This window comes from Drosophila ananassae, chromosome 2L, assembly GCF_017639315.1.
Source record: "Drosophila ananassae strain 14024-0371.13 chromosome 2L, ASM1763931v2, whole genome shotgun sequence".
Taxonomy (NCBI): domain Eukaryota; kingdom Metazoa; phylum Arthropoda; class Insecta; order Diptera; family Drosophilidae; genus Drosophila; species Drosophila ananassae.
The window spans coordinates 21,959,732-21,971,271 of NC_057927.1; the positions used below are offsets into that span (position 1 = coordinate 21,959,732).

Sequence of the window (11,540 nt, forward strand, 5' to 3'; positions counted from 1 at the left end):
AGTGTATATATCCACTCGTTCTGGTCTTGAAGAGTCTCCGATCGAACCGATCAAATCTATGCTGATCATGCCATAAAACTGGAATAATATTGGCCAATGTATTGGCTCCAATCCAGTCGGAGCCAGTCCGATAAACAACGTTTTTGCCCAGAGAGGTTTGGACTCTTGTTTTCTTGTGTTTGTGGTCAAGATCAAGGTCAATTGTCCAAACCGGCTTCATATTGAATTCAGATACAGTATCCGCACATCGCACCGCAACCCCACTCGAAGATGCGTTTTCACTTCCGCCTCGCCACTTGGCCTGGGTTCCGTTTTGACTGATTGATCAATAAAAGGCTAAAGAATTTATCAAACTCTTATCTCGTCGACAACCGTTCAAGGTGCGTCTCGACAACAGAATAAGCTCTAATGAGTGGTAACATCTTAAGTTCTCTGTCTTGGAGCCGGAGCCGGAGCCGGAGCCTCGTAAAAATTCATGAACTGGACATGCTGCATCACTCCATAGACCTGTTCTAACCACGCCCTTTCAATAATTTAAATCACACGGATGTCTTGGCTTCCGCCGATGTATGAATGAGTATATTGTTTTCAATATATCACCCAATGATTCGATTCAACTTAGTTCCTTGAGAAGATTATATCTCAAGCAGTATTTATCTGAGGTTAAACTGAACTCGTGAATAAGTGGATTAGGATGAAACTGGGTGGAGTTGACCCAACACGTCCACCTAAACAAATATCATTAAAATGTAGTTTTAACTTTTTTAACATTTTTTAAGCAAACGTTGAATGAACTTTTATGATTCTGCATAAGTTTACTGCAGGAAATGACTTTAAACTGGAATATTTTGAAGGACAAATCAAAACTTATGAGGTCAACTAATAAATATAAATTAAATGGATTAAATTTTACCGCAGACACATACATTATTTTATATGATGGGTTTGAAGCCAAACTAAATAGTTTGAACTAATTTAAAATAGTTTGAAGCCAAACATAAAAGATGTATGACGAATACACCCTTTGTAGACGAAGACCATCATAACCCCATCCTCTCCCTATTCATCAGACAAAGAATAATTCGCATTGTTTTTCGATATTTTTGTAGAAAAAATTCTATATTTATTTGTAAAATGTGTTTGCATTTATAGTTTCATTATTTGCTATTTACTATTTTTACTTAGCTCTTTTCGCTTCACTTCTTTTATGCCTACTTTACATACCACGAGTATATAAAATCTAAAGAAAACATATTCATATGCGTACCTACACTTATTTACACAACTAAACGCTTCTTCTGCCTGTTTACTTAACTTAACTTAGTTCAGTTTTGGCCGAAAGACATACGACTTCTTTCATTTGGGTCCGCCGTCCGAAAATGCGAACTTCAAACGGAGCGTGCGATGATGACGATGGCTGCAAAAAGCAATTTCAACTGTTTGGACATTTACATAATATGTGTATCTGTGTCTCGAAAACTCAATTTGCCTCAGAATGTAACTATTTCGTAACGTTTTCTATTTTTTCAGATTTTTGTTCTTTTTTTTTGTGGGTTTTTTTTTTTTGAGTTTTTGGCGGAGAATTACTTAAGAAATTAGTCAACAAAGTTGCACTTAGAACATGGGTGCCTCGCTTTGTACGAGTATTGAAGGGATGTGTGTGTCTTTGTGTGTGTGTTTTGGAGGGGTGGTGGGTGGTGATACATTTCGGTGGCTGACGCCCTACAAGGCCTTCTGCTTCCGCTTCTGGTCCAGCTCAATGGCCTTGTTGAGGTCCTTGGCGGTACCATCGTTGTTGTTTTCCGCCATCAGAGCATTGGCCTTGGCAGCGGCCTGCTTCTTCTTGTAGGACTTCTGGTAGAAGTCATTGAACAGGAAGTAGAAGAAGACGGCGTTGGGCAGGGTAAAGCAGACCGACCACCTTGGGTAGCCACAATCGGTGTACAGCAACTGAGTCTGGTGAATGAAGGCGCAGCAGAACTGGATCTGAAAAGGGGAGTCACACAATATTAGGGATAATTTCATAAAAGTGAATTTAAAATAATTTTGCGGTAATTTAAAAGATGGAATATCTAGTTATTTAGATTCCTCTTCTAAAGACTTGAAGTCTTTTTCTAAAGACTAGCTTCAGATCGTATCTAAATAGCTCCTTTATTATTTGCAAAATGCTTCTCTTGTAATTCAACACTCTTTAAGTCATTTTTATATTCTTATGAAGTGAATAGAACCAAATTTTTAAATAATTAAAAAAAAAATTTGACAAATTATTTAACCACTATTGAACCTGCTATTATTCATCAAAGGCATTCCATTCTATTACTACAGAACTTTATCAGATAAAAGATATATAAGTCCTAACTAATCTTATTAAGTTTCCCTCTAATATTATCCTTTTACTCACCATTTGCAGGTTGGTGATGTACTTCTTCCACCACAGGTACTTCTGCATCTGGGGTCCGAAGGCGGAGAGGAAGTAGTAGGAGTACATGATGATGTGCACGAAGGAGTTGATCCAGCCAATGAAGGTCCCGTGTCCGCCGGGGTAGTACTTGCTGGTGCCCCAGCTGATCATGGGCATCACGGTGTGATGGTAGACATGGAGGAAGGTAACCTGGCGATCGTTCTTGCGGAGCACGAAGAAGATGGTGTCCAGCAGCTCAGTGATCTTGGCCAGGTAGTACACATAGACGACACGGGCTTCACGGTAGGCCTTGGGGGTTCTGGACCAGTCCACCGGCTGGCAGCGCCAACTGTAGTACTGCCAGATGACGACGCCCTCGTAGACCATCCACACGCTCAGAGCGACCTGGAAGAAGTTGTAGACCAGGAGGGTGCGTTCCAGCTTGAAGGGTTTGCGATTCTTCATGAAACGGGGTCCCCAGTAAAGAACAAAGAATAAGTAAAAGGCCAGGATGCCCAGCAAGGGCAGGGGCGACTTGATCAGGAACCAGTCATTGGTGCGGGGATCTACATGACAATGAGACACAAATTAATTGATAGTCAATCGATTAAACCTCCAGTCAGAGCCAGAGCCAGAGCTAGAAAAATCCCAACTCACCTGCCAGATCAGTGAACAGAAAGTTCCAATAGTCCACCTTTTGCGTTGCGTTGACGTCTGCCATTTTTAAATTAGTCTGCGGACCAACTGCTTCCACAATACAACAGTATATGAATATATATATATATGGAGGTATATATATCGCTTCGATGTGAAATTTAAAAATCTGCTAAGCACGCGTCGCAACGAACGAGTTTTGCCAAATCTAAATGGGGAATGGGATATACAGCATCAGTAGGGAGTCTGGATGAGCAAAAGAGTTTTTCAAGTTTTCTGCTACAAGTATTAGCTATAAGTATTTTTAAATTATGTTAATGCCATCCCCACAAGCCTCAAAAGCCCCACAAGCCACTAAACATTTTGGGGCTGGATCTTCATCTTCGGCTGTTGCCGTGCTGCTGTGACTAGAAATGAATAAATAAAATATTATTCAAAGCCGAGAGAATAGCAATTGGAATCGCATTGCTGAGATTTGGTGTGACGGTGACGGTGAAATGCCGTGAAATTATCATGTAACAGTAACAGTAAATTATATTCATTATTATGAATTAAACAACCGCCGCGCACAACAGCCCGCAACAAATTGGTGGCCACCTCATGGGCCACGGTTGCCTCATGGCGGGTAAATTGGGACCCGGACCCTCAAAGAAACAAAAATGAAAATAATGAAGAAAATATAAAATCTCACGTGTGTAACCCACTCGGTATAAAAGTTATAAAGAAAAAAACCTATGTTTGTTTTGTGCATTTTTGTTTTGGCTCTTAACTTGATATCTCAACAGAAGCCATTCAGATGTACAAGCGAGACGCGTTCTCCATGCCATGCTCCATAATTAATCATCCTCAAGAACCCAGCTTCCAGTTTCCACTCGGTCTTCGAAGGACCATTATGCTAAAGCCCATAATCACGTTCGTTGACTTGAGAAGTCGCACACTTGAACTTGGCAGAGGCCGATTAAGACCGCAATAATCGAATAGCATTATGATTTCGAGGTTATTCTGATCGGCTTCTTGGTGCCAAGTGGGCAGCAAATTGAAAAAATAATAAATGGGGGAAACGGAGATATTTTGAAGGGCAAGAGTTGGCCAACACTCCAGCATCGGCAATCAACAGGTTTGGCTTTTGAATTCCAGTCATTTCCTGCTACAACACTTTGGTTTCTATTTCGAATATTAGCTGCAACAGTTGAAACAGAATGTGGCTCAGAAAATGGCTATGGCGACAAATGGCATAAAGGTGCTAAACACATTTCTCGGCCACCATAAATATTTGGCCAAGAAAATCCAGTTTATCAATTTTCAGTTGGAAGCACGACCTTGCCATGATTTTTTTTCCACCGCTGCGGTTTGAACCGACTTCTAGGGAATGGGTGGGAATTACGATATGTTCATAGACATATCTGACGACCTGACAAGTGTCTCCGTCGTGTCTGGCTGATCATCGTCGACAAATTTGGAATTTTGAGGCATTTCCACTTGGTTAGTCATTTGTTAAATGGCCGGCGGCCCTCTTGAACATCTCTAGATTTGTTGTTGGCTCTTGGGTTTATTGTCTGTATAGGCCATGGGCCTTGGCCACGCCCCGAGCGAGCAAATAGAAAATTGTGTCACCTATTGCCCAACAAAAAACTCAACTCGGTTTCATTTTAGCAAATTAAGATGTGGGTGATTTGGGTGGGTGACCTTGACGGAAGGAAATAAAAAAAAAATTGTTCCTAGGAGTGTTCTTAGCCATATTTTTGGCTTAAATACTAGAACTAGTATTGTGAGCTCAGAACTAGACTTTGAAAACTAGCCTTATTTGTCTTAATTGTGGCTAATCCCAGATCAATGACCGAAATCGACTGACATATATTTTCAGAAGAACAACAAATGTGTAATATGACAGCGGAATCCGGGTGGGTTTCCCTGAATGAAACACACATTCTAGTTATAAACTAACTATTTGATCTGATTAATCACTGGGAGATACACCGCACACACTCGCACAAATGAAGAGCTTGAGGCACCTGTTGCAATCTTTCGATTGCCGTGCACTTAATTTACAAGAGCAGCAGATACGGTACGACAGCATCAGCAGCAGCAGCAGCAACAGATCAGCAACACCGACAATTGTAGCGACAACTATTAACGTTAACACCATGACACCTCTGTTTTTTGTAACTCTTGTTTCATCTGCTTCTTATGACTGATATTAGGGACTAGACTATAGCTTAGTTTAGCTCCAAGAGGAGCCGGTGAGATACCTTTGCTGGCATCCGCTACCCACGAGACTTGTACGCGCACTGAACTGCCAAGCCGATTTGTACGCCGCTATGTATAAAAATTTCGTCTAAAGGTTCGATTTGGTGTTGCTGTTTCTTTGGCTCTTTTAGCCACGAATTTGTATATTTTTGTTTTTATTTTTTGTTTTCAGTTTTGGCTCAGTTTCAGTTTTTGTTTAGCTCGGCTCGGAACTTTTGTCTCGGCCATTTCGGCAGGTTGTCGCCATAATGATGCTCATCTTCGTCTTGAACGTTGTTGGAAATGTTCTTTTGTGCCTTGTGGATTCGATTCGAACGTATTCGCATTTGGACGCATCGAATGATCTTCGCCTGGTCTCGTTTTTCTATTGATAATTACGTTGACACCAGCTTATGCTGTGTGGTGATAAAATTTTTGGGAGACTGTCTGCGTCTGTCTATGTGTGCCGGCTCATTGTTTTTTGTGCTGTTTGCTAATTTTGCTTGAATTTTAATTCGTTTTTTATTTGGCATTGCAGCCTTTTGAACAACTAAACGAATCATAAAATATTCTTTGATAGTTTTCGGTTCTGAAAAGATATGGTCAGAGCAATTGAGAAACTTATTACCCGAGCAAATATATATTTCGGAGAAAAATTCGTTCTATTCTCTCAAACGGAAAGAATATTGGAAATATTTATTAATCATTTTCCAAACACTTTATAGTCATTATTAAATGGGCTTTTACTTTTTTCCAGCTCAGCACTTTTATCATTAGCCAAGCAGAGAATTCGAACAAACATTGTAGAACCGCAGAATGAGATTTTCATTCTACTTCGTTTTAACTCTTTGCTAACCTTGACCCAAATTATCTTTGAACTTTGCCTATCTTTGAAGAATATGCGTAGCTGGTCAAGAATTCTTTTTACCCTTTTTTTGTATTAACGCATTATTACAATATCTGATTTAAACAAGCATATAACTCTACGATTTACGGCGTTATTTTGTATAATTTAAATAGTGGAAGTTCCGTTAATGCCGATTTAATTCAAGGAAACACGAGTTGCGATCAGGCATCATTTACATACAAATTCTTGAGGCCTAGGGCTGGGATTCTAATGATCCACAAAGATCACCCCTCGCCTCGATTGATGCCACTTCCGGGTCAAGACGATGGCTAATGAAATCGTAACCAATCCAACACCAACACCAACGCTTTTGGCCAAGATTTCAGACTGAGGCTGAGTCTTAAGAGGCTGGGGTCATCCGGAGTTAACTGTGTCACCGGCGAATTGAACTTGAACTTGCCTCACCGCGATTAGCGTTTAACTTATGCGAATCTAAAACCAGCTCACCAGATCGGTGATTGGCGAATATGAGATTAGGCTTCGGGTCGAATGTGGGTGAATGCCGACGCGTCTGTGGGTGAATCCCTTCGCCAGGAATCAATCATACGCCGTGTGAGCCAAGTGAGCCGCCTGCCACCACACTACCATCACAGACTTCTTCCGGTTTGTCCATTGACATGCGTCTTTTGTTTGGCCATATACCCGATCATAATAACATGCAAAAGACATTTTAAGTTTATTATCTCTGTGGCTGCAGACGATTCATGCGATCGCGATCGAATATTAAGACTCGTCACAAAAAAGCATAGACGGGGGCTAGGGGAGAGGAACTCTCGAACTGCGAGTTATGCAAATATCTTCCGCAAACATTTACATAGCCAGCAGCCAAACTGGCCGACAACAACCGTTAAACAATTATTATTGTATTGTTTGTGTTCGATCACCCCCTTTGTCATCATCCCTTTATTTTTTTGCAGCCAAATTGCGTAGAAAAAAAAAACAATTAAATTTGCAAAAATCTCTTTTGCCAAGCGAGGCTTGTTCGCCTTTTAGAATTCTTAATTGGTCGTCCGACAAAACATTAAAAATTAATTAGACATATTTTGGCCCAAGCCTGTTGCCAAGGTCGGCGGAAAGGGCGCCAAACAATTTGCCAATTTTCAAATCAATTTCCGATTTCAAACAAACCACACGCATCCAAATTTTAGAGCCAAGTTTATTGGTGGCCCTACAGCAGTTTTTACTGCCTAGATTGTTAACAGCAATTGTAAATGAGGCTCTTAAATGTTTAATTGACCGCTTTTGAACTTTTTTTGAGTTAGTGTTGGCTATTTAGCAGTTTTTGGGCGATTTAAAATGTACATTTTCGAAGAAATTAAACTATTTACGTAGATCAGTCTAAAGATTTATTTTTTTATCCTTATAATGCTAAACAATGGTTCCAACTATGTTAAATTTAAAGTTACAGCTAATAAGGCCCACTGCTTAATTTAATTATATAGTAATTTAATATTAACTTAAGATTAAAGCTAGATAAATGTTATTTTATACAAGCCTTTAAATAATAGTTTTGCAAAAATCGAAATCCAGTAAATTTTCGAAATATAATATAAATTAATAAATTACTACTAGGTCTTTTTAGTTTTAAAATTAATTGTAAGTTTTAAAAATATTCATAGCTTTTTTTACATTTTTTACATTTTCTTTACATCTATTTGCACATCTTGAAGTTACTGAGCGTCATCTGTGGTTGAGGTTTAAAAGCTTGGCTTAAAGCTCAGAAACTTGGCTGGAGGCGCTGCCAGATTATAAAACAAGGCTTAAATATTAGCCGTTATGGTTTAAAATTGGACAAAACGGTAACTGTTTTAGTTAAAAATTAAACTTATCATTATTTAAAGACCACTATAGTTACAATGAAACTCAAATGGATATGTTATATAATATTATCATCTTTTAAAAAATGACAGTGTTCCTGAGGTATTTTTTTTTATTTTTACATTATTACATTTACATTACTAACATTTTAATTAGATTTAAGGGGCTAAGCTTCAGATTCTAAATAGTAAATCTTATGGATTTACTTTAAAACTGAGTTATTAATAAAAAAAATAACTTTATTAGTTTATGTAATAAGAAAAGCAGTATGTAAATTTTATGGTTTTTTTTAATTTAGATAAATCAAATGCTTATTTGGGGTTGTTATCTAAATTAATTAGGCATCTCATAGGCAGAATCTAAATTTGCTGACTTTTCTGGGTAAACAAAGAGATTCTATAATCACATTAACAACTTCAACAACGATATACGATATGTATGAAATATGTAATTATCAAATCAAAAATTATAGTAATTGTTAAGCACCCTTTGATTTGCCACCCAAATAGACAATAGCCGTTAAAAAGAGTTCTGATTAACAGATTACATGAGAAGACCTCTAGGGCATCTGGGGGATGTAACCAGGTCGATGCTCCGAAGGCACTCATCATCTCGGCTCAAGTGGCCTGTGGGCTCTAATTGCGCAAATCGAACTCGTTTGGCCAAGCACGGAAATGCCGATCGACAGTATTCCGGAGCAGGCGAAGTTAATAAATCTAGCGGGTCTCTTGTGCACTCTCCGTTTCTTCGATCAATCGAAATTTTGGAATTTTGGAGTCGTAGTCGTAGTGGCCGCTGGCTGCTCTGCCCTTGGAGGAACTCGTTTTGGGCGATAAATTGAGAGAAAAACAAAAAGATTAATATGTAGCAAAAAAGAAATCGTACTTCCGTTTCCTGATCGCTCCAATCGATCGATCGACCGGTGACGACGAAACAGAGAATATGCCTAAGAAGCTTAATAGATACGATAACGCAGAGCGGTTTTCATTTAGTGGCCAATTAAAATGCATAATTATAAATTCTAGTCTCGATATATTTTCTGCCAGTTCGTTTCATTAATGTTATGTGGCAATTTTTCGTAGATATATTTAATTTTTGCGCTAAACAACTGTGTCAAGTTCAAAGTGAGCTTTTAATTGCTAATTGACTGACGCTGGATCTATTCTTGGAGCAGCCCGCTCTTAATTAATATTCCGAAATATGTATCGCAGAGTTTGTTAATTTCAAGTTCAGCATTTGCGAACCTCGTGTGTTGCCAAGAACTTTGTCATTTAGTGCCGTCTTGGCTCATAAACCCGAAAATAAAACATGCCAAGAGCCGCACTCCGGCAGACTTGTTTGTTGAGCTCATATATTGTCGGAGATCTTCTCTGGAAGTACCCTTCTTCATTACTTTATTTATCTTATTTTCTTATATTTTTGCTTATGTTTGCTGTAACTGAGCTGAAGTTTGGTCAATTGATTAACAGCTCCAAGACGCAGCATTCGGCCTTTAAATCATTTTAGCCAAATTAGTGAGCCCGACCATCGATACTCCGGCCTCTTCGGTTCTTTGGCGATTACCCAAGTGAATCTGGGCAGGTCGCTTCTGCATTTGCCCATCCAATTAGGGCCAAATGTGATGTGTGCTTGGCAAAAGTCTTAGCCATGCCAGCTCGTATATTGAGCCTGAAATTCCGACGCTCCAAATCATCCGCGCATGCGGTATAAATATTAAATACTCGCCATTAAGAGCCGTGTCTCTTTCGGATTTTGGGCCGTCTTCAAGGTCAGGGCGTGCTCGCTTTTCTGCACCAAATTGCAACGCAATTAAGACTAAGTATGGCCAGATCCGCGGATCAGATAATCCAAGCAGACAAAAAGTTGACATGAAACATTTAGCAATCCAATAGCAGAAATTGCCCAACTCTGCATAAAAAATGCTTTGCTTTGCCGGCTTAATGGAAAGCTTTAACCAGCTTCAGCTACAGTAACTGTAATTAGTAATTACTGTTTACAGCTTCGATTTGATTTGACCTCTAATCGGGCAGGGGGAGTTGGCTGAAGTGGTCTGCCTTTCGAAAATATTGCCTTTATCAATTACAAAACGCCCGGGGTCGATGGTCAATAAATACCAGCTCAAGCACTTTAAAATGCTCCAGAATACGCCCACCATGGTCTCTCGTGTTAACACCCTTACTCTATTCAACGCTAATTAATTTATGATTGCTAATTATTTGCCACATCCACTTGCTAATTAAAATTTCTGCAATCTCATTCTTCGGTCTGACAAACATTCTATGGTTAGAATCGGGGATCAGTAATGAGTAAGCTAAACGCTAAAGTAAATATTATGAAATTATATTGTTCTTTATTATATGTTACTCTACCGTAGCCGATAAAATATATAACAACTTGCTAACTATATTGATTGCGTCAGATATTGATGAATGAATAGTGGAAAATAAATGTGAGGACTTTAATTTTTAATTACAGGTTTCTGGATAGGGGAAAATTTCTTAAACGGCGTTACAAAGTTTGAAAAGTTTTCTAAGCGTTTTTGAATTTAAATTTCCTCTCAACAGATACTTTTTGAAGTCCCTGGATATAGGAAAGTTCCAGAAAAGTGGTCTATTATTATATTTTTTACCTTTCCTAAAGAGCTCTTAAAACAAGCAGTTTTTTAATGTCAAAATCGGTGAAGAAAACTATAATTTTGATATTGAAACTTTTAACAAATGTTTAACAATTTCTCAATTAACTTGTGACAAATTTTGCTGTTCGATTGAAATTTCCTTAAATCTTTTCAACACCAGGGCCATTAATCAGGCGTATAATAAGCGACAAACATTTAACATCTACTATGATAAACATATTCAAAATATATTATTTATGACAGAGACGAAGATTTTTGGCCAATGGCAAATACTAATATCACATTGATGGAACGGAAATTTGCAAAATGATTTTACCGCAAAAAAAACTAGAAACAACAATAATCATAGAGATGCCGGCAAAAAAAGAAAAAAGAGTCTCAAATGATCACAACAAAACTGGAGCTATCAAAGCATACATTTATCATCGAAATCTTGGTCCGGTTGGCTGGCGGTGTTGCCTTCTTTGACTTCCGACTAACCTAGACCTAGACCGTGAAGTGCCATGGGTCTGGTGAATTGTTACCAAGCTCATCCATGGGCTAGGAGCCAGTGAAAACGAAATGGCAGAGCCGGGCCAAGCATGGCACGGTTGAATCGCATTCAACCGTTAGCAGACGAAGAAGCTGAAATAGAAACAGAAGCCATAGAAGCCAAGCGACGTCATCCTTGCCAACATGGCCAAAATAATCAAGCCAGTCAAAGGTCGAACCGAGCTGTACTGAACTTCAAAGAACAATTTGTTTGCCACTCAATGAGCACGGCGTTAATTTGTCACAAAACGCAAAATGGTTCTGTGCAGAGAGTCGTTCGAGCGGCACTCAATGGCCATAATTACCTGGCCGTAAGATTGCCCGATGAAGGCTTTGTCGCACGTCCGATACTTTACACAATTTAATGA

The 11,540-nt window shown here is 39.0% G+C and overlaps 1 protein-coding gene across 1 annotated transcript; it reads right to left on the minus strand.

The window, feature by feature from the left end:
* Positions 1-1,528: 1,528 nt before the first annotated feature.
* On the minus strand, positions 1,529-5,397 carry LOC6498943 (elongation of very long chain fatty acids protein AAEL008004). The gene is made up of 4 exons (XM_014910350.2): positions 5,305-5,397; positions 3,059-3,263; positions 2,402-2,967; positions 1,529-1,986 (listed from the first exon to the last, which is right to left on the minus strand). Exons 2-4 carry the CDS (start codon positions 3,120-3,122, stop codon positions 1,723-1,725), a joined length of 894 nt encoding a protein of 297 aa, XP_014765836.1. The 5' UTR covers positions 3,123-3,263; positions 5,305-5,397; the 3' UTR covers positions 1,529-1,722.
* Positions 5,398-11,540: the final 6,143 nt, after the last annotated feature.

Bases quoted from the DNA above. Each gene is read 5' to 3' on its own strand.
- LOC6498943 (XM_014910350.2), bottom strand. From the start codon at position 3,122: ATGGCAGACGTCAACGCAACGCAAAAGGTGGACTATTGGAACTTTCTG. The intron at 2,968-3,058 runs GTGAGTTGGGAT...ATTGTCATGTAG, and splicing joins TCTGTTCACTGATCTGGCAG to ATCCCCGCACCAATGACTGG. The intron at 1,987-2,401 runs GTGAGTAAAAGG...TCCCCTTTTCAG, and splicing joins ACATCACCAACCTGCAAATG to ATCCAGTTCTGCTGCGCCTT.